Source organism: Salvia splendens, chromosome 18 (genome assembly GCF_004379255.2).
Source record: "Salvia splendens isolate huo1 chromosome 18, SspV2, whole genome shotgun sequence".
In the NCBI taxonomy this organism is placed as follows: Eukaryota; Viridiplantae; Streptophyta; class Magnoliopsida; order Lamiales; family Lamiaceae; genus Salvia; species Salvia splendens.
In genome coordinates, this window is record NC_056049.1 from 14,693,371 (window position 1) to 14,716,597 (window position 23,227).

General features: G+C 47.9%; 1 protein-coding gene across 1 annotated transcript; it reads right to left on the reverse strand.

The window, feature by feature from the left end:
* Positions 1-21,444: 21,444 nt before the first annotated feature.
* Positions 21,445-22,401, reverse strand: LOC121776776. Its single transcript, XM_042173943.1, has one exon. The coding sequence runs from the start codon at positions 22,399-22,401 to the stop codon at positions 21,445-21,447; it is 957 nt and encodes a 318-aa protein (XP_042029877.1).
* Positions 22,402-23,227: the final 826 nt, after the last annotated feature.

Genomic DNA, 23,227 nt, shown 5'->3' on the forward strand with positions numbered 1-23,227 from the left:
TGCTTTCTCTTGCTCAAATGGCCAAAGAAGGGGGCGGCCCTACGACAATAGGAGCAGCCGGAGCGTCGCCGGTGCCGGTGCCGGTTGGCCGGATTCTTGAAGCTCCAAGCTTGGAGTGTGATTTGGTCAACAAGATGGATGTTGCAAGTACACCCTCTCACGTGCAGCCTAGGGGTGAGGATGGGGTGGCATGTGATGGTGTGGGTGCATGTGACTCACCAAAGGAGGAAAAGACAAGGGACACTTTACATAGGGAAGAAATTGTTGCTCCATTTGTGGATAATAACGTTTGGAATTCAAATGAAGCACCATGTGCCATCCATATCCATCTCGACAATGATGGAGGCAAATATGAACGTGGCCCCGGTGCTCGGCCACCGGAATCTCCACCGGAAAAGGTGGCGTCGCCGGCGAATGCTTGGAAGGAGGCTAAAGACCTCTTCTCACATGGGGGGACGGGGCCCATGGTGGGAGCTCCAACTCCACACACGACCCATAAGGCCGAGCCATTCCCACTTGACGCCGGCAAGGCCACACCTATGGGGGCGGCCGGAAGCGTCGAAGGTACCCCATATCTTTCCTTTACCGATCTTGAAACGGAACATCTCTCGAAGAAACTAGGACTAGCCATTGTGGGGAAGTTCTCCCACTCGCTCCCATCCTCATTCCAAATTCAAAAAAGTTTAGGGTGCATGGGGCTAGTTGGAGATTACACTTGGAAATACTTGAATGCTAAGCACATACTACTCCAATTCCAAGAAGTGGCTGATTATGCCAAGGTGATAAACGGTCCGAATGGTAATCCGATTTGGTATTTGAATAATCATCCGATGAGGGTGTTCAAGTGGGCGCCGGATTTTGATACTTTCTTCGAGTCGCCGATCGTCGCCGTGTGGTGTAATATCATTGGAATCCCAGCCCACCTTTTTGAGGAATCGGCCCTCGTGGCGATCGGCAAGCTCCTAGGCAAGCCGCTACAAGCGGATCATGCCACAATCAATCAAACCCGACTCTCTTTTCCTAGGTTATGAGTAGAGATTGATATCTCAAAGGCCCCGACGGAAGAGATCATCCTAAACATCCTAGGCAAAGATTCAAGACACAAAGTAGCATGGGATCGTATCCCATTGTTTTGCGAGAATTGTAAGCATGTTGGGCACGCCATCGATGATTGTCATGCGTTGGTAAGGAAGGGATGAGTTGGAGGCAAGGACCACCGAGCATCAACAAAGGTGTTTGATCCTAGCCATGTCCCCAAGACCATCCGCCGAGAGTGGCGCCCGAAGGCTCCACACATTGATCATTGGCGTTCAAAGGACAATGTGGCTAGGGTTTCATTTGTTCGAGATGAACCTAGCGCGAGCAAGACGAGCACTTGTTCAATGAGTGTCTCATGCGGGCTCCCCGACCGGGAGAAGGAAGGCTTCATTGAGGAACTTGATCCGGAAGGGATTACCCATCACGGGGGTATCCCTATTGCGGGTCTCAATTGAGGGACGGAGGTATATTTTGTGATGGGAAGGTACCGTCATGTTAATTGTAATAGGATTGCTAAGAGTACATTGATGACCACTCTAGTAGGTAGGGAGGCCCTCGTTGTACTCTAATTGGTTGTTGTGAATCGTCACTTTCGGGCGATTCGGTGTTTTGATTGTTCGTTGCAATTGACTCTGGTAATGCACAGGTGTGGGTCCGCCTTAACCCTCCACCCTCGTGTTTTTTTAAAAAAAAAAAAAAAAAGTTCAGATGTACATTTACAATAACATGACTAACGGGATCATTAAGCCGAAGCACTGGATGGGAGTTCAAATGGGCATGAGTATTCCGAGCCACCCTGCCTCAAGACGGCCGAGACCCCTAAAGGACATCATTAGAATGGAAGAAATGGGAATACCCAACATTCGAGTTCGGTCGGAAGAACACGAGTAGCACAGTTGCCGAGGAAGGAAGGAGTGTTTTATCTTTTGATTTTGTTCATTTGTATCTTGTCTTTTGGGAGGGAGTATGATGAGGTTCCCGGAGGGGCCGGATGTGCCGAGATGGAGGCTTTCACACAATGGGGAGTTCTCACTTGCATCAACTTGGGAGACCATCCGAACTCAAAGACCTATCATCCAAGGCCTTGATGACTTATGGAAAGTGGGCCTCACGTCTTCTATTGCTATCTTCATATGGAGACTCCTTTCCAACCGAATACCGGTGGATACGAAGCTACAGTGGAGAAGAATGGAAATGGCATCTAAATGCCAATGTTGCCCTCATAGACCGGGCATCGAATCACTGCAGCATCTCTTCATCCAAGGGGCTGGCGCCCGAGGTGTGTGGAGGGAGTTTGACTCTTGGTTCGAGGGATCTTCACCACCCCTCCGAATCAATGACACCATCCCAGATAGGCTCGAAGTTTGGGCACGGAGAGTCCAACAACCCGGTAAGAAACACCTCAGTCGGGCGATACCGTACCTTATTCTTTGGTTCATTTGGGCGGAGCGAAACAGGAGTCGCCATCAATCGGTGCAATTTAAGCCTTTCAATGTGGTATGGCAAGTGCAAATGTTCCTTAGAAATAGCATGGCCAATGGTTCCTATAAACCGAAGCATTGGAAAGGAGTCCGCCTCAAGATCAACGCCCCGAGTCAGGCCGAGCCACGGAGGACTAGGCCCCTTGCGATGGTGGTCAAATGGAACCCGCCGGATGAACCGTGGATCAAACTCAACACTGACGGAGCATACAGTGAGGCAACGGATAAAGCCAGGGGGGAGGACTTGTTCGTGACCATGAGGGCAACATGCTTGCAGCCTTTACCTCCCCACTCGAGGCTCACTCAGCCCTCGAAGCGGAGCTCCTGGCCATCCAATTCGGGTTGACGCTCGCCGCAGAATTCAGAAGGCCTATATGGGTTGAGTCGGATGCACAACAAGCGGTTAAGCTCCTAAATGGCACGCGCTGGGGACTGGCCCATTTTAGCCGGGTGATGGCGCGAATCGCAATCCTCAAGCGCCAACAAGACACTCGTATCACCTTCATCCACCGGGAAGGGAATAGAGCAGGAGATCTCCTCGCCAAAATGGGATTAGAAAGAAATGACTACTGCCGTATGAATGCCCTCACGGCACCACGGCACCTCACAGCGATGATTAGAATGGATGCAATGGGTATCCCGAACATTCGGGTCCATAATGAAGAGGAAGAATAGGCTCGTTGTGGCTGAAAGGGATGTATAGTCTTTATTTTGTGTTGAATTGTATTTTACCTTTTGAAAGGGAGTATGATGAGGTCCGAGCTTGTGGTACCGGACCGCATACTACTCCTAATTTTTCGTGTAGGCACATCACTTTCGGGTGTGGCCACGTTTTGTAATCAACCACTTTTGAAATATAGGGATGAGGGACCCACGAACCCTCCACCGTGAAGGTGTTTGATTAAAAAAAAAAAAAAAAAAAGGGAGTATGATGAGGTCCGGGTTGTGGGATCCGGACCGCTTTCAACTCCTAATCTTTGGGTTGGCACACCACTTTTGGGTGTGGCCAGGATCTGTATTCAACCTCTTATGATATATAGGGATGAGGGACCCACTAACCCTCCACCGTAAAGGTGTTTGATTAAAAAAAAATGCTAAGGTGCTAAATGGCCCTAATGGGAGTCCGAATTGGTATGTTGATTGCCATCCGATGAGGGTGTTCAAGTGGGCGCCGGATTTTGACACGTTCTTTGAATCGCCAATTGTTGCCGTGTGGTGTAACATATTAGGTATACCGGCTCATCTCTATGAGGAATCGGCCCTCTTGGCAATCGGTAAGCTCCTTGGCAAGCCACTATAAGCCGATCATGCCACAATTCATCAAAGCCGACTCTCCTTCGCAAGGATTTGCGTAGAGATTGACATCTCTACTCCCCCGACGGAAGTGGCATGGGACCGTATTCCATTGTTTTGTGATAATTGTAAACATGTTGGGGTGTGTTTGATTAAAAAAAAAAGCAAAAAATCAATGCTCGTAAGAGCACTCCGGCCCCGGCTACTAAAGGGGACGGTCGGAAAAGATATGTTCTTTCTCCACTTCCCATAGACAAGCAACTAAGGAAGAGAATCGACTTTGGGGAGGATGATGGCTCCCCGGTTGAGAGCCCTAAATGTAGAAACACCATCTTTCCGGCGATTGTGAGCCCCGACATGGAGGACGCATCTCAGGAGGAGGAGAATGAGCACGATGGAAAGGAAGAGGCGATAGAGATGGTAATCCCACTTGAGGTCCGAGTTGGAACTTCCGACTTGGTGCTTTTCTCCGGCCAAGATTCCGTCCAAGATGCCGCAGAGGGGACGGCGGACCACGACATGGAGTCCTCTCAACCGAGCCATGAAAATACCATTGTACTTGGTGCTGCAAAATTACAAGAAGCCTTGGGGGAGGAGAGAGTCAACTTGCCCGATACGGATATGGGAACAAAAATGCTTTTGGAAAGTAGTTTGATTCCTTGCCACAATGGAGAATCACATGATGCACTAGCCGTTGGAGACTATTTGCAGCCGGTTTCTACCAATCTTCTCCAAGTTGCCTCCTTGGAATCGGCGGACATGCTAGACATCCTGGCGGCGCAACCACTCCTCAACGCCGGCACGGCGGAGTCCGGCCGGCCGGCGGCCGAGCCAAATTATGCACCTCAATCAGGTACGAACCGCTCCTTGCCATCTCCCTCGTCCGACTTCAAGGCATATCAAATGGAGTTCCCACCCTTGGAGAAAGGCCGGACTCTAAAGATCCGTGATTCCTTCGAGAGCAGCCGGCCGAAAGGTGCGGGGATGGCGCCGAGTTCACGTTCGAGTCAACACGCACTCCCTAACGTGGCACGGAATTTGAGTTGGCGTTTGTGTAGGATTAGTTGCGCCACCGCTAGCCGAGCGAGTACCGGGCCCCATCCTGTCCCATTGACCAATTTGATTGCTTGCTCTGCATCCGACTAAATCCAGATTGGTAGAGCGAATTCCTTGGCTATGTTCAAACCGTGGAGCATGGCCAAAAGCTCCACCTCTAACGCCAAGTGTGCTTCGAGGGGCGTGCTGAAGGCGACGAGCATCTTACCCAAGTGGTCTCGAATGCTCCCTCCAACCCAAGTGCTTTATCCACGGCTGATCCGGGGGGATTCCATTTGATTGCCATGGCTAGGGGTAGCACCCTGATTGCCGCCGCTTGTTGAGGAATGTTGATTCCAAGTTTAACTCCCTTCCAATGTTTCGGCTTCAAGCTTCCATTGGACATAGAATTCCGAATGAACATGTGGACCTGCCATACCACATTTTGTGGTTTAAACTGTGTGCCTTGGTGGCGACTCCTATTTCTCTCCGACCAGATAAACCAAAGAATGAGGTATGGGGTGGCTCGGCTAAGATGCTTCTGGTTCGGCTGCTGATATCTCCACGCCCACACTTCAATTCTCGTAGGGATTGTGTCATTGATATGGAGGCGGGGGGACGGGCCTGCGAACCAAGCGTCAAACTCACTCCATACTCTGCGAGCTCCATGTCCCTGGATGAATAGGTGTTGGAGGGACTCGATACCCGGTTGGTGGGGGCAGCATTGGCACTTGGAAGCTAGCTCAATCTCCCGCCACTGAAGTTTCGTGTCGACCGGTACGCGGTTGGAGAGGAGCCTCCAAATGAAGATGGCTATGGAAGTAGTGAGACCCGCCTTCCAAACATTGCCCAGTCCCTGAATGAGCGGGTGCTGCCCTCGGATTGTGTCCCATGTCGAGGCCACCGTGAATTCCCCATGCTTAGAAAGGGTCCACCTCGGGATGTCCTTTTCACCGTGGAGGATCGGGGTGTTGAGGATGCGATCAATGATGTGCTGAGGAATGCCGGCCTGATCATGAAGGAGTTGGAGCTTAGGTTCATCCCACGAGCCATTCCTAATATACTCCGACACCCGAGTGGTAGGACTCCCCCTTTCATCGAGGCTGAGCTCCCTAAGTGGGGTGTTACCGAGCTAGATGTCATCCCAAAAACAAATATTACCTTGGCCCACTAGCCACCTCATATGCGGTTGTGCGAGGGTCCAGGCTCTAGAAAGCCTCCTCCACGTGGTGCTACTCCTGCTCGGTGTTCTCACGGCAAGAGGTGAGGAGTTGGAAGAGTATTTAGCCATCATATATCTCGCCCAAAGGGAGTTTTGCTCCCGGAAGCGTCACCATAGTTTAATGTTGAAGGCACGAAGGACCTCCTTAGTTTTGCGGATCCCGAGTCCCCCTTCATCAGTGGGGAGGCACATTTGGTCCCATCCAATCCAGTGGGTCCGCTTCCTCTCACTCGTAGAGCCCCAGAAGAATCGAGCCATTTGTTGATCGAGTTGTTTGAGAGTACCGGCGGTAGGCTCAATGGCTTGGAAGATATGCAAGGGGATCGCTTCAAGAGTGCTCTTAATAACCGTGAGCCTCCCTCCAAAAGATAAATGTCTGTGCGCCCACCCTTAGACTCTTCTTGCAATTTTCTCACGGAGGAAGAGGAACATGTCCGTGCGCTTTACACCTCGGTAGATGGGGACGCCTAGGTAGAGGAACGGGAAGGCCCCCCTTGAAAAACCCCCTTTCGCTTGAATCGAGCTTGCCCATTGGTCATGAATTTCCGCAATGTAGAAGTTGTTCTTGGCAAGGCTGATTTGTTGGCCTGAGACTTTTTCATAATTTTCAAGACAAGCTCTGAGTCGGCGCAAGGAGGTAGCCGCCGCTTGTGTAAATATAATTAAGTCATCCGCATAGGCTAGATGGCTGATCTCGATAAATCTTCGGGAGGCTTTGAAGGTCATCTCCTTTTGGCCGAGTATGAGCTTGTCTAGTGCTCGCGACAAGTAGTCCGCTGCTATCACAAACAAGGCGGGGGATATCGGATCGCCTTGGCGGAGACCTCGTGTTGATCTGAAGAAACCCGATGGTGCCCCATTGATAAGAATCGAGAACCAGCACGAGCTTATACACCTCTCCACAAGCGAGATCCATGCGTCCGGGAATCCCATGCGTCGAAGCACCTTAAATAGGAAAGGCCAATTGACCCTGTCGTAGGCTTTGGCCATATCAATCTTCACCGCTACATTAGGCGCTGGGGAGCACCGTGCTAGTTCATGGAACATCTCTTGAGACAGCAGCGCATTATCATTGAGAAGCCGCCCTTTAACAAAGCCGCTTTGGTTTGGGGCAATGACCTGCGGAAGGAAAGGAGAGAGTTGGTTCGTGAGTACTTTGGTGATGATCTTGTTCAGGACGTTGCAAAGGCTGATGGGTCGGTAGTCGGTCCATGACTCAGGTGACGCCTTCTTTGGGATGAGGACGACGCTTGTGGCCGTGATGCCTCGTGGTAGGTACGCCCCCTGAAGAACTGCCCAATAGCTTCCACCACCTCCGGACCCACGATGTTCCAACAGGCTTGATAGAAGGTGGCAGAGAATCTATCGGGTCCGGGTGCGCTATCGCCGGAGATACTGAAGACGGCACTCTTGACCTCTTCCGCGTCCGGTACCTTTGCGATATCATCAAAATGCTCGTCTGAATGGACTTGCTGGATTAGGTCGAGGTCCGGTTCTTCGAGTGCCGAATTGCTAGGCGCGAGAAGTTGTTGGAAGAAGTCCACCGCTGACTTTTTTATATCCTCTTCCTCAGTTAGCTCTTGTCCATTAGCACGGGTCGAATGGATACGCAGCCGGACCCTTTTTTGTTTCACCCAGCTTTGGTAGAACCGAGTGTTCTTGTCACCCTCGGCTAGCCATCTCAGGGCTGTCTTTTGCCGCCAAAAGTCCTCTTCCATTCGCAGCAGGAGGATGTACTCGGCAATGTGTTTATTGATCGCTGTCCTATTCTCAGGCGATGGCCTTGCCTCGAACTCGGATTGGGCCAGCTCGATAGCTTCCTCCTTGTCCTTAAGGTTCGCATGGATGTTGCCGAAAACCTCTTTGTTCCACTTCTTTAGAGCTCTTTTAACTCTAGCATGCTTGATTTGGATGTTTAAAAGTCCCCCAGCCCCCGTGGGTTCCTCCCATGCATTCTGTACAATAGCCATAAAAGCCTCGTGTCGGATCCACATGTTTAGGAACCTGAACGCCTTGCCTCCATTGGTAGAGATCGACATCTTGCATCTTGCTAGAACTGGGCCGTGGTCCGAGGCAATCCTTGGGAGGTTCGTAACCCGAGTGGCCTCAAAGACCCTGGTCCAAGCTTCACTAACGAGCACTCTATCCAATCGTTCAAAGAGACCATTTTTGGCCCATGTGAAGTCCGCCCCATCGAACCCGGGGTCGAGGAGCTTGCAGTCTTCAATTGTCTCCGCGAAATCGACCATCTCGGCTTGACGGTTGGTGTCGCTCCCAATTCTGTCCCGGTGTGAGAGGATGGTGTTGAAGTCACCACCGATAATCCACGGTGTTCCTTCGAGGGGCCCCGCAATCTCTCTCAACCTATCCCACAGTGGGTATCTCTCGGACCTTGTGCATTTTGCGTACACAGCCGAGATAGCTAGTGGGCTAGTAAGCCGGTGAGACATAAGCCGCCCATGTAGGATTCGTTCCGTATCACAATCAATATCAAAAGTAGCTCCTTCTTCCACAAACAACCAGATCTTCCCCGACGTGTTCGAGCCAATAAAGGATAGCCCCAAGGCCTTGGAGAACCGGTCCGGATCAGGGGTTGTGAGCGGTTCCATTATTGCAAGAAAAAACACATTATGACATTTAATTAAGCGTTTCAAGACGTTTTGGGTTGACGCGTTAGCAATTCCCCTCACGTTCCAAAACATGATGTTGTAAGACATTATTAACAAGTGGGAGACGTACCCGAAGGGGATGAAGTCCCTCCTTAATATTCAAAGATTTGTTGCGCTTTGATCTTTGCGTATCCCTCGGCATTGCCCGGAGGAAGATTGCCAACAACCCTCTCGTCCCCCTCCTGCATGTCCATAGCCATGTCATCCGCATCTCCACAATTTTCAACATCAAACTCTCCATTCGCCATGAGTGAATAGTATTGGTTGGTGCTCATGTGATTCTTAGCCGAGAAATAGCCGCGTCCCCTTGTCATTGTATGGCGTGCGCCTCCTCTCGGATTCCCTCGCCTAGGCGGTGACATCGAAGGCTTTGCGTTGGCGGGGCTCCATTCCGCATCCGAGACCCCGTGAGCTGTTGATGGTTCGGTGGTGGGGTGCGATGAGTTCGACGGGTTCGGTGAGGTCTTCCCTCCCTCGCCCCCGAGTTTGGGCCCCTCGCTTTGTGTGTCGGGGTGCATTCCGCTCCCCATTGGAGGGTCACCCATAATGTCTGGTCCTTCCCAAGGAGTACCACAGGCATCCCCCCCATTTGTTTTGTTATTACTTGGTCGATCGCCAGTCTTGCCTTGTTTATTCCCTTGGCGTTTCCATTCATTGTGGTTGGGGCCATTCTTCTCCCCATGTCTTGCTTCCCTTTCGTGCCTTGGCCCTCGGGGTGTGGCTGTTTTGGCGGAGCGGTGTTGTAGTTTCTCTTTTGCGGTCGTTCCTTCTTGCCCGTCGCATAGCACACATCACTCGCATGGCCAACGTGCTTGCATTCTTGACAATATGATGGTTTCTTGTCCCGTCTTGCCTTGTTTTGTGATGGTATCTTGTCCCATCTTGTCTCGCTGCACCGTTTCACGACCACAAAGGTCGAGGATTATCTCTTCGGGGGGCGGTTTTGTGATGTCTATCTAGACGCAAATTCGAGCAAAGGAAAGTCTAGTCTTGTTGGCCATGGCTCGATCAACTTGAATTGGGGTGCCTAGGAGCTTGCCGATGGCGAATAAGGCGGATTGGTCAAAAAGATGAATTGGGAGGCCGATTAGGTTGCACCAAATTGCCGCGATCGGGGACTCGCAATATGCATCAAAGTCCGGGGACCATTTAAAAACCCTCATCGGATGGCGGTCGATGAGCCATACGAGCGTACCCTTTGGTCCTCCGAGGAGCCGGGCATAGTCTGCCAAGTCCTCGCATTGGATGAGAATGTGTTTAGCGTAATTGTATTTCCTATTAAAACCACACCGGAGTTTAATACTATCAAGGGCCTTTTGAATTTGAAAACCCGTTGGGATAGAATGAGAGAACTTACCCACAATGGCGTGACCCATGCTTTCGGCAAGCTTTTGAGTTTCCGCCCCGGAGAAATAGATGGCCGGGATGCCGTTGGACACGGAGGCAAATCCAATGTTTTGGAGACTCTCCGGCTCGAAGGCTTGGGGGCCGATGGTGTCGGTTGAGCCTTTGAGCATTCGGCCGGTCGAGATGGCCCGAGGTGCCTTTAGTCCCTTGTTGGTTGCCGCTCGTCGAGCCCGAAGGTGCGGCCTTCCGGGTTGGGTCTATCTTGTCCATCGGCTGGTTCGATTCTCTTGAGTCCGCTTCATTCCCTTCGGCTCCTTTGGGATTTGCCGCCCTTACGCTTGAGTTACCCTCGATCAAAGGAGGAAGGCCGGCATGGTGCTCCCTCGGTTGCGACTTTCCGGCTTCAAATGTGTCTCGGATCTTAAGAGTCCTCCCTTTTTCTAGGGGAGGGAATTCTTCGAGGGAAGGGAAGTTTGGAGCACCGCTTGGGGGTTTTAGTGGTTCGACACTCGGCCATGGTGTGGGGTAAGGCTCGGTAGTCATGGACTCGGGTCCCGACGGGCCGGCCGTAATGAGAGGTTGCGCAACCAATGTGTCTAGCATCTCCGCCGAGTCCAAGGCGGCTAAGTGGATGATTTCAGCCTCTTTTGGTTGCATTGGAGCCTCCACGATAGTAGGCTCATGTGAACTCTTGGGACGGAAAGGAGTTAGCACACTTTCGGAAGGTGGTTTTGGTCTCCAAGCCAAATCGGGAAAGTTGGCTTGCTGCAAAAAGGAGCTAGTTTTTTAGTTGTTTTGGGGGCTCAACGGTCGCATTGGGGCCAGCATCACGTGGTGTCCCGAAGTGGCAAGGCGCCAAGGGACTTTCGGAAAGGGAGTTTGTTGTTGTGCCCATTTCGGGCAAGTTGACTAGCGCGTCCACCAAGGCCTTTTGACCCATGCTAAAGCCATCTCTCTCCAAGCGGCCATCATGTGGGAGGTTGTGCTAGACTCCGTCACAGGTCCCCCGCCTACGCCGGCCGCAAGATCGTCGGCCGGAGCGTCACCATCAGTTTCGACGCCGACAAGTTCTTCATTGCTCTTAGATTCATCTTCACCATTCGGATTAGGGGGCGTTCCATCGGCGTCGGGAAGATGGGGCCTTTGCATTTTGGACTTCTAACCGGCGCGCTCCCTTCGGCCCCGAAGTCAATCTTCTTCCTAAGTTGCTTGTCTTCCGGCATCGGAGAGGGTACGAACCTTTTCCACCAGTGCCTTTGGTGGGAGGGGCTGGTGTACTTTTTCGTTCCTTCACCTTCATTTTCAAGGTTTTCCTCGACGTTTCCTTAGAGGGGAGGTTTATGGAGGCAGCCTCCTCCGACGTTAATGTCATTGGCTGATCCGAGAGATGAGCCTCAGCTGACCGGAGGACCATTAGCTGGTCCGAGATGGTGCGGGGTTCTTCGGACTCCGGGGGGGTCCGGCGGGAGCTCTGGCAAGATCGAGAGGGAAAGTCGAGACACCGGCCGCACCTGATATGGATTGGGATAGGACGAAGGACCCGTTGGATATATTGATCCAAGAACCCCACGTATAAGGTTTGGCAGCGGACTCCCTTGATTGATAATCCGGTTTGATCCACTTCCAGAGCTTGGAAAACCTCGACCCGTTGGCTATATGATCAGCCAAGAACCTCGGTATGGTTGAACGCCACAAGAACTTGCTCAAAGTATCTTGATAAGTTCCAAACAAGTGAAAAACTCTACAAAGAGAATTCAACTCACAAGACAAAGTCTATTTTCGTATTTGATCAATTGGTCTCCTCAAATGACATGCTTACAAGCCTATTTATAGGCTAGAATGGACTCTTGAAAGTCTCATATCGTTAGTACAACTTAAGACTTTTAGAATGACTCATAATAAGTGAAAAGTAACTCCTAAACTATTGGTGTGACTTTAGGACATCTAAAGTCACTTATTTAACTCAAAAAGTAACTTAAAAATGACTCTTCATTTTGGTTGCTCCAACTTGGACGAAAATGCATCATGTATCTTCAATTTGGGCCTCCAAAATGTGATATATAGTGACTCAAAACTTCATGCATTGGGCTGCCCACTAACTTGAATAATATTCACCATTTGGCCCAATATAGATTGGTCTTGGAATTGGGCTTTTATTTCATCAACTAAAAGCATCATGGACTCCTTTATCTACTTAGCTCTAGCTCTTGTAATTGGTCCACTTTGAATGAACAATGGATCCATCTTCTTGTCCTTGTAGATCAGCTTGGGTGTAGCTCCATCATTCCCTTCTTCTTCAAGAGGATTCGTCCTCGAATCTAATTCACCAACATAAGGAGATAAATCAGAAACATTGAAAGTAGCACTTACATTAAACTCACCAGGTAAGTCAAGTTTGTAAGTATTATCATTGACTTTTCCAATCACTTGGAATGGTCCATCTCCTCTTGGCTGCAACTTGGACATTCTTTTCGAAGGAAATCTCTCCTTTCTCATATGCAACCAAACCCAATCTCTCGGCTCAAAGATGACTTGTTTCCGACCCTTGTTGGCTTGCTTTGCATATTGTTCTGTCATCTTTTCAATGTTGAGTCTTACCCTTTCATGCAATCTTTTCACCATTTCGGCCTTAGCTTTTCCATGAAGACTTGCACGATCTTCAATAGGTATTGGAATCAAATCTAGTGGGCTCAATGGATTAAAACCATACACAACTTCAAATGGAGAAAAGTTAGTAGCAGAATGAACACTTCGATTATAAGCAAATTCAGCAAAAGGTAAGCATTCCTCCCAACTTTTCAAGTTCTTTTTAACTAAAGTTCGTAGTAGTTGAGACAAAGTCCTATTAACTACTTCAGTTTGTCCATCAGTTTGTGGATGACAAGTAGTAGAAAACAAGAGTTTAGTTCCTAACTTATTCCACAACACTCGCCAAAAATGACTCACAAATTTAGCATCTCGATCACTCACAATTGATCTAGGAACACCATGCAAATGGACAATTTCTTTAAAGAACAAATCAGCGATATGAGATGCATCATCAGTTTTGTGACATGGAATAAAATGTGCCATTTTTGAAAACCTATCAACAACCACAAAAACTGAATCTCTACCTCTTTTTGGTCTTGGCAAACCAACAACAAAGTCCATTGAAATATCCTCCCAAGGTGCACTAGGAATTGGTAACGGTTTGTACAAACCATGTGTGTGTGATTTAGACTTGGCTTGCATGCAAGTTATGCATCTTTTACAAATTCTTTCAACATCCACACGCATTTTAGGCCAAAAGAAATGTTCATGCAAAACATCCATTGTCTTATGGACTCCAAAATACCCCATTAAACCACCACCATGTGCTTCACACACAAGCAATTCACGCATAGAACCTTTAGGAATGCACAGTTTATTTTCTCTAAACAAATAGCCATCATGCCTATAGAACTTGTCAAATGCAGCATGCTCACAAGCTAAATAGATAGAAGAAAAGTCCGGGTCATTATCATACATTTCCTTAATCAACTCGAAACCAAGCAACTTAGAACTCAAATTAGTGATCAAAATGTACCTCCGAGACAATGCATCAGCCACAATGTTTTCTTTTCCCTTTTTGTATTTGATTACATAGGGAAATGATTCAATGAATTCCACCCACTTAACATGTCTCTTGCTAAGCTTACCTTGACCTTTCAAGTACTTGAGAGATTCATGATCCGTATGAATTACAAACTCTCTAGGCCACAAGTAATGCTGTCATGTTTCCAAAGCTCTAACCAACGCATATAACTCCTTGTCATACGTTGGATAGTTCAATTGAGCTCCTTTCAACTTTTCGCTAAAGTAAGCGATTGGCTTTCCATCCTGCAACAAAACAGCTCCGATGCCTACTCCAGATGCATCACATTCAAGCTCAAACATGTTATCAAAGTTAGGCAAAGAAAGAATTGGTGCAGTTGTAAGTTTTTCTTTAAGGAGATTAAAAGCATGCTCTTGTTTTTCTCCCCAATAAAAACAAACATCATTTTTCACAATTTCATTCAAAGGTGCAGCAATTGTACTAAAATCCTTGACAAACCTCCTATAAAAACTTGCAAGACCATGAAAACTTCTAACTTGTGCTACATTTTGAGGAATTGGCCATTCTAAAATAGCTTTCACCTTCTCCTTTTCCATTTCAATCCCATTAGCACTTATAACAAAACCAAGAAAAACAACTTTATCCATGCAAAACGAACACTTCTTGAGATTAGCATACAATGATTCTTTTCTTAAGGTGTCCAAAATAGCATGCACATGGTTAAGATGTTCATCCACATTTTTGCTATAGACAAGAATATCATCAAAATAAACAACCACAAATTTTCCAATGAATTTTCTCAAAACATGGTGCATCAATCTCATGAAAGTGCTTGGTGCATTAGTTAAACCAAAAGGCATGACTAACCACTCATATAGACCAAATTTTGTTTTAAAGGCTGTTTTCCATTCATCTCCTTCTCTAATGCGAATTTGATGATAACCACTTTTCAAATCGATCTTACTAAACACAACAGATCCATGCAATTCATCAAGCATATCATCTAGCCTAGGAATAGGATAGCGATACTTTACAGTGATTTTGTTGATTGCTCGACAGTCGGTGCACATCCTCCATGATCCATCTTTCTTAGAAACAACAATTACCGGCACAGCACGTGGACTCATGCTCTCACGGATTTTTCCTTTCTCCAACAACTCTTGCACTTGCCTTTGAATTTCCTTAGTCTCTTCGGGATTGGCCCTATAGGCTGGTCGGTTTGGTAGAACTGCACCGGGAACAAAGTCAATTTGATGTTCAATACCTCTTAATGGAAGTAATCCACTTGGTTCATCCTCGGGAAAGACATCCTCGAATTCTTGTAAAAGAGACACAAAAGTACTTGACAAAGAAGTGGTTAATTCGTTAGTGGTAAACAAAGACTCTTTGTACACTAAGATGAAAACACTCTTTTCTTTAACTATTGCACTCTTTATTTCTTTTGCTCTCACATAGAAATTCTTTTTTTCTTTTCCCTCATTCTTACTTTTCTCTCGACTCTTTTCACTCGACTCTTTTTCAATGCCCTCGCTTTTTTTTCTCTCAACCTCATGAGCTCTCCTTGCTTGAGATAATTTCTGTTGATCTTCTTGAACTTGTTGAGGTGTCAAAGAGACAAGCATGATAGACTTGTTGTTGTGCTTGAAGGTGTAGTGGTTGTGAAATCCATCATAAGTCACTCTACGATCAAACTGCCATGGCCTCCCCAAAAGAATGTGACTAGCATGCATTGGCACAACATCACAAAGAACATCATCTTTATAATTGCCAATTGAAAACGAAATTAGAACTCGCTTAATCACTCGAATTTCTCCACATTCATTAAGCCATTGTAGCTTGTACGAATTAGGATGTTTTTCCGTTGTTAAGCTCAACTTTTCCACCATTTCAGAACTTGCAACATTTGCACAACTACCACCATCAATAATCATTATGCAAAGTTTACCTTGGACCAAACACCTTGTGTGGAAGATGTTCTCCCTTTGTTGATCATCATTTCTGTTTTGCATGTTTAGAGCCCTTCGAACGACCAAAAGTTCTCCATGTTCTGGTCCAATCTCCTCCAATTGTTTATCCTCCTCCTCATCATCATCATCTTCACGTTCACTTTCAGATTCTATCTCTCCATTTGGCTTCAAAATCATCACCCTTTTATTTGGACATTGAGATGCAATGTGTCCAACACCTTGACAACGAAAACATTTGATATCTCTATTTCGAGTAGAAGTAGAAGTAGAAATACCTTTACCCTTCTCAAATTCTTTGGACTTGGATGTCGACCGCTTCATTTTGGGGTTTAGAACCTGCCCCAAAATTGAATTTGGATGAAGTCCACTCTTTTGTCCTTGAAGAATGAGAACTTGTTGAAAAATTCTTTTGGATTGTTCCCTTCTTCTTCAATTGTTCCTCCACCTTCATGGTCATATGAACCATGTCCTCCAACTCCACATAGTGTTGAAGCTCTACAATGTTTGCAATCTCCCTATTCAGCCCACATAAGAATCGAGCCATAGTTGCTTCTCTATCTTCTTCAACATTTGCCCTAATCATGGCAATCTCCATGTCTTTGTAGTTCTCATCAACAGATTTAGTAACTTGTTTCATAGATTGTAATTTTTGATACAATTCACGAAAATAATGAGAAGGTACAAATCTCTTACGCATTATGCTTTTCATTTCTTCCCAAGTCGAAACCGGTCTTCCTCCATATCGCCTTGTACTAGTTGTCAATTGATCCCACCAAACTATAGCATAGTCAACGAATTCAATAGCAGCAAGTCTAACCTTTTTCTCCTCGGAATAGTTGTGACATTCAAAGATGAGATCCACCTTTCTCTCCCACTCCAAATAAGCTTCGGGGTCACTCCTTCCTTGGAATGTTGGGATCTTCAGTTTGATGCTTCTCAAATCACCATCCACTTCATTTGTACGCCCTCTTCTACCGTTTCCACGTCTCTCATTTCGATGCCTATATGAAGCATCATCTTCTCCTCCACTCTCTTCCTCCTCGTTATTATTTTCATTTGTTGCCTGAACTTCTAGCCTCTCCAACCGCCCTGAAACACGTTCCAGAATCCGTGCAAACCTTGCAAATTGTTGTTGCATGGCTTTCAACGTAGGATCAACTGGAATATGATCGTCAGTAGAATCCATCCTCACAGTTCACTCATGTATCACACAAAAAACCTCACAAAACACTCGTATTTATCACTCGTTGGCTTTTACCTCCCCTCAAATAACCTAACCTCTCAAGCCTTTTACCACTCTTTCTCTTTTGCAAAGAAAACACAAGTATAAAACAAATCAAGAACAAACAAGAACAAATAGCAATCAACCAACTTTAGCCCTTGAATGAAGGATGAAAGGAAATGGTCGAGAAAATGATGTGAAAAATGTATTTGGGTTTTTTTTTTCTGGTTTTTTTGTTTGCTTCTTTTTGTAAAGCAAAAAAAGATAATGGATAAAAGAAGGTAAAGATGTTTACTATATGTACTTTTTTTTTTGGCCCCTTTTTTTTTTTCTTTTTGCAACAACTAGATAAAATGAAGATAAAGTTGTGCTAGCCTTTCTCAATTTTTTTTTTCGATTATTTATTTTGAAACTAAGATATGAATGTAAGGTAAAGCTAAGAATAGATCAATACCAGATGGCTCGTGATACCAAATGATATGGATTGGGATAGGACGAAGGACCCGTTGGATATATTGATCCAAGAACCCCACGTATAAGGTTTGGCAGCGGACTCCCTTGATTGATAATCTGGTTTGATCCACTTCCAGAGCTTGGAAAACCTCGACCCGTTGGCTATATGATCAGCCAAGAACCTCGGTATGGTTGAACGCCACAAGAACTTGCTCAAAGTATCTTGATAAGTTCCAAACAAGTGAAAAACTCTACAAAGAGAATTCAACTCACAAGACAAAGTCTATTTTCGTATTTGATCAATGGTCTCCTCAAATGACATGCTTACAAGCCTATTTATAGGCTAGAATGGACTCTTGAAAGTCTCATATCATTAGTACAACTTAAGACTTTTAGAATGACTCATAATAAGCGAAAAGTAACTCCTAAACTATTGGTGTGACTTTAGGACATCTAAAGTCACTTATTTAACTCAAAAAGTAACTTAAAAATGACTCTTCATTTTGGTTGCTCCAACTTGGACGAAAATGCATCATGTATCTTCAATTTGGGCCTCCAAAATGTGATATATAGTGACTCAAAACTTCATGCATTGGGCTGCCCACTAACTTGAATAATATTCACCATTTGGCCCAATGTAGATTGGTCTTGGAATTGGGCTTTTATTTCATCAACTAAAAGCATCATGGACTCCTTTATCTTCTTAGCTCTAGCTCTTGTAATTGGTCCACTTTGAATGAACAATGGATCCATCTTCTTGTCCTTGTAGATCAGCTTGGGTGTAGCTCCATCAGCACCGGAGCTTTGTGCGTGCCTAGGGCACGGAGGAGTGGTTTGGAGTGAGAGACCGAGGTCGAGAGGGGTGGTGGGTGGCTGGTGGAGGCGGGGGGGCGTGGGGGGGACCGCCGACGAGGGTGGGCCGTATGAGAGTGGAGAAGGCGGGGGTGGCCGGCGGTGGGGGAACTCTTGAGGTGGGGGAGGATTCTAGAGAGAAGGGAGAGCGTCTCTCTCTAACTTACAATCGTTTTTAACTGCCTGCCTCCAGTGTGTCCTTTTCTTATCACTAGTCGATCCCCAGAAGAAGCGAGCCATTTGCTGGTCCAGCTGCTTGAGGGCTCCACTCGTAGGCTCAATTGCTTGAAAGATATGCAGTGGGACCACCTCAAGCATGCTCTTGATCAGTGTGAGTCTCCCCCCGAAAGAAAGGTGTCGATGGGCCCACCCTGAGATCCTAGCCGCTATCTTTTCTCGTAGGACCATAAACATATCCGAGCGCTTCACACCTCGATAAATTGGAACCGCCAAATAAAGGAACGGGAAAGTACCTCTAGAGAAGCCCCCTTCCATTTGGATAGAGTTCGACCATCCTTCATGCGCTTCCGCAATGTAGAAGTTGCTCTTGGCCAGATTGATTTGTTGACCCGACACCTCTCCATAGTGGTCAAGGCACGCTCTAAGCCTCCTGAGGGATGTCGTGGCCGCTTGCATGAAAATAATGATGTCGTCGGCATATGCAAGGTGGCTGATCTCTAAGCTTCCACGACTGGCTTTGAAGGTCATCTCTTTGTGCCCAAGAATAAGCCTGTCGAGGGTGCGTGAGAGATAATCTGCTGCTAAAACAAAGAGGGCAGGGGAGATGAGATCACCTTGCCTGAGCCCGCAGGTGGATTTGAAGAAACCTGCTGGGGAGCCATTAATGAGGATTGAGAACCAGCAAGTTCCAATGCATCTTTCAATAAGCTCAATCCAAGGGCCCGGGAATCCCATTTGCTTAAGGACCTTGAGCAGAAAGGGCCATTGCACCCGATCATACGCCTTAGCCATGTCAATCTTGATTGCAACGTTCGGGGCCGGGGTGCATCGGCCAAGTTCATGGAACATTTCCTGTGCGAGGAACACATTGTCATTTAGCAGCCTCCCCTTTACGAACCCGCTTTGATTCGGTGAGACGACACGTGGTAGAAAAGGTGCGAGTCTCTTCGTGAGGACTTTTGTAATCACCTTATTTATGACGTTGCACAAGCTTATGGGCCGGTAGTCTCCCCAAGTGTCGGGGGACGGCTTCTTAGGGATGAGAACAATACTTGTTGCTGTGAAACTTCGGGGGAGGAAGGCCCCACAGAAAAATTGCCTAACCGCATCCACTACATCTGGCCCCACGATTCCCCAACAAGCTTGGTAGAACAAGGCTGAGAACCCATCCGGCCCGGGGGCACTATTTCCTAAGATGTCAAAAACCGCCCTTTTCACTTCATCCGCATCTGGCGGCTTGGGGAGATCCTCCAATTGCTCCGAGGGGGGAAGTTGTTGCAGGAGGTCTAGGTCCGGGGCAGCCAACTCCGGGTAAGTTGGCACAAGGAGGTTGATAGAACTCGACCGCCGAGTCTCTGATTTCAAGGTCATCCGTGAGCTCCCTCCCATTAGCATTAATCTTGTGGATTCGCAATCGAATTCTCTTTTGCTTGACCCAACTTTGGTTGAACCTATTGCTTTTATCACCCTCTTCCAGGCAACGGAGAGCCGCTTTCTGGCGCCAGAAGTCTTCTTCCATCTTGAGAAGAAGGACGTACTCAGCTATTTGTTTGTTGATCTTCATTCTGTTCCGGGCCGAGGGGTCTTCCTCGAGCTCAGATTGAGCCACGGCAATATTCTCTTCACAGGCTTTGAGGTTGGCGTGGATATTCCCGAAAACCTCTCTGTTCCACCATTTGAATGTCTGTTTAATCCTTGCTAATTTGATCTTCAAGTTGAGTAAGCCTGTAGCCTCCGTGGGAGCCATCCAATCTCCTCACACCAAATCAGCAAACCCCTCATGCCGCACCCACATGTTTTGGAACCGGAACGCTCTTCCACCCCCAGGTTGTTCGGCATTCTGCACCGGACGAGTATTGGCCCATGATCCGAGGCTACCCGGGGAAGATTAGTGACTCTAATTGCCTCAAAAAGCTGGGTTGACATTTCGCTGACTAGCACTCTATCCAATCTTTCCATGAGGCCATTCTTTGCCCACGTGTAGTCCGAGCCATCAAAGCCCGGGTCCAACAATCGGCAATCCTCTATTGCCTCGGTGAAGTCAACCATCTCCACTTGCCGATTGGTGTCGCTTCCCGTCCTATCGCGAGTGGAGAGGATGGTGTTGAAGTCCCCTCCAATGAACCAAGGCCTCCCTTCCGACATTTGGGTGATGTCTCTCATCTTGTCCCACAGTGCAAGCCGCTCCCCTCTCGTACACTTAGCATATACAGCCGGGATCTCAATAGGTGTTGGTAGCCGCGGGCAAGTGAGCCGCCCATGGAGCAACTGTTCCGAGTCATCCCCAACTTCGAAGTTAGCTCCTTCCTCTACAAAAATCCAAATCTTCCCGTTGATATTTGACCCCTTGTAGATCAGCCCCAATTTCTTTGAGAATTTGTCCGGGTTAGGGGTTGTAAGCGGCTCCATTATTGCAAGAAAGCAAATATTATGAGATTTAATTAGTCTTTTTAGGACGTTTTGGGTTGACGCGTTTGCGATCCCCCTTTCGTTCCAAAACAGAAGATGTATTGACATGATTAACAAAAGGAGTCCGTACCCGGTGGGTGTGAAGGCCCCCCTTGAAATTCGATGATTTGAAGGTCATTCCTCTCTTGGCATGTCTTCACCTCCATAAGCATGAGAGTGTCTCCACCTTCGTCATCCTTGAGAGGAATGTCTCCTTCCCTTCATCCGTGTCTTCCAAGTCATTATCCATGAAATTCTCCCGCGCCATTAGGTAGAAATATCGATTGGTGCTCATGTGGTTCTTCACCTTTTGTGCTTCGGACCTTTTTAGATCGAAAGATTGGAACGAGCCTTTCGGCCTCACTAGATCACCCAAGGCTGAGTCTTCGTCGCGGGTGTGACCCGGTGGTTACGTGTATCTCCTTTCGCCTTGTTCCCTCGGCCTTTCCCATGATGAAAGGGTGTGAAAGCCGAGCCCCTACAATGCGAATGGGTTGCACTCCAGCTCTAGTCACCCTCGTCGGCTCGAAGGGCCAAATCCACGAGGCCATCCTCATGCAAATCGCCCATGACCTCCGGTCCTTGGCAAACTCCATCATTCGTATCTCTATGGGTCTCCAATGTTGTTTCGCCTCCTTGCTGTTCAAGTTTTCCTTCGGTTGGTCATCCCTTCGAACCTTGGGCACCTTGGTGTGGCGGTTTCGGCGTGGTAATATTGTAGTTCCTCTTCGGGGGTCGGACCGCTTTACCCGCCGCATAACAAGCCTCACTTTTATGCCCCACGTGCCTACACTCACTACAATATGCCGGGATCTTATCCCACCTCACTTGTTGCACGATTTCATGCCCACAAATGTCAAGGATAATCTCCTCGGGTGGTGGCTTCGTTATGTCAATCTCGATGCAAATTCGGGCAAAGGATAGTCGTGTCTTGTTGGCTGTAGCTCGATCCACTTGGATAGGGGTCCCAAGGAGTTTTCCGATGGCAAAAACAGCTGATTGGTCAAACAGGTGGATGGGGAGGCCAATTAGGTTACACCAAATTACCGCTATCGGGGATTCACAATATGCATCAAAATCTGGCGCCCATTTGAAGACTCGCATAGGATGTCGATCAACATACCACACCGGGGTCCCCTTGGGGCCACCAAGCAGCCTAGCATAGTCCGCAATATCCTCAAACTGAAAAAGAACATGTTTTGCATTAATATACTTCCATGTAAAGCCTCGACTGAATTTGATGTTATCAAGTGCTTTTTGTATTTGGTGCGATGCCGGAATAGAATGGGAGAACTTACCAACGATAGCATGGCCGAGACTCGTTGCCAATTTTTGTGACTCCGATGATGAGAAATAAATCGTCGGGAGCCCATTTGATGTGGTAGCATAGCCAATATTTAGAATATTTTCTGGGACAAAGGCTTGGTGACCCTTGAAGCTCGGACCTTCCCGAACCATATCCGCCATGGACCTTGGGTTGGTCGTGTGCCCCTCAGCGGCTCTGGTCCCGCCGGGCCCAACGTTGCTAGGCGAGCCCTCTTGTTTATCCCCGGTTATCGTGCCGGATGACTCGGCCCTCCAGCGCCCTTTGTCCCTCGGGTCCGAGCTTGCCTCGGCCATCGGCACATCAACGTCTCACGGCCCACCCTCACCGTCCTTAGCATGGTTAGAGCCGATCAACAATGGCGGGTTCGTAGGCACAACACCTTGCTCGTTACAGCTGGCTTGTGGCCTTGCTCTCGGGTTAGTGCACACCGGACCATTCTCGAAGGATTCCCGAATTTTCCGAGTACGACCACGCTTAAGAGGGGGGAAGTCGGCTAAGGATGGGCCATTGTCAACCATAGGAGGTGTTGTTGGTGCATCGTTCGTCCAAGGGAGTTGAAGGAAGTGGTTGTCCTTTGGTTGTTCGTCCATCGGATGTTTGCCGGCGAGTAAATGTTGCGCCGCCATAGTATCGAGCATCTCGGCCGACTCTAGGGATGCTAGCTGCAAAATGGGGTTCAATTTTGGATGCATTGGGGGTGTAACGGCTAGGGCATCACGTGAGGGTCCGGGGTGGAATGGGGCCAAGGAACTTTCAAAAAATGGATTTGTTGTTTCTACCATTTTAGGAAAGTTGACTCCCACACTCTCCAAGGACACTTGTCCCATGTTAGGGCCAACAACCAACACGCGATCCTTGTGTAGGGTGGTGTCCTTTTCTTCACCAACGGATCCGGCGTTGTCGCCGGTCACATGGTCGGCGATCGGGATTACGGTGACGGAGTTGGCGCTGACGGGTACATTATGGCTCATTTCGTCGTCCTCCAAGGTGTGTAGTGATCCGGAAGCTTCCAACGCCGGATTCTCCTCTTCAACATGAGTGAAGCTTGCCGAGAGTATGGCCGATTTGCACGTGGGGCTTCCGGCGGTGGGGCTATCTTCCCCTCTGAACGAGAGCTTT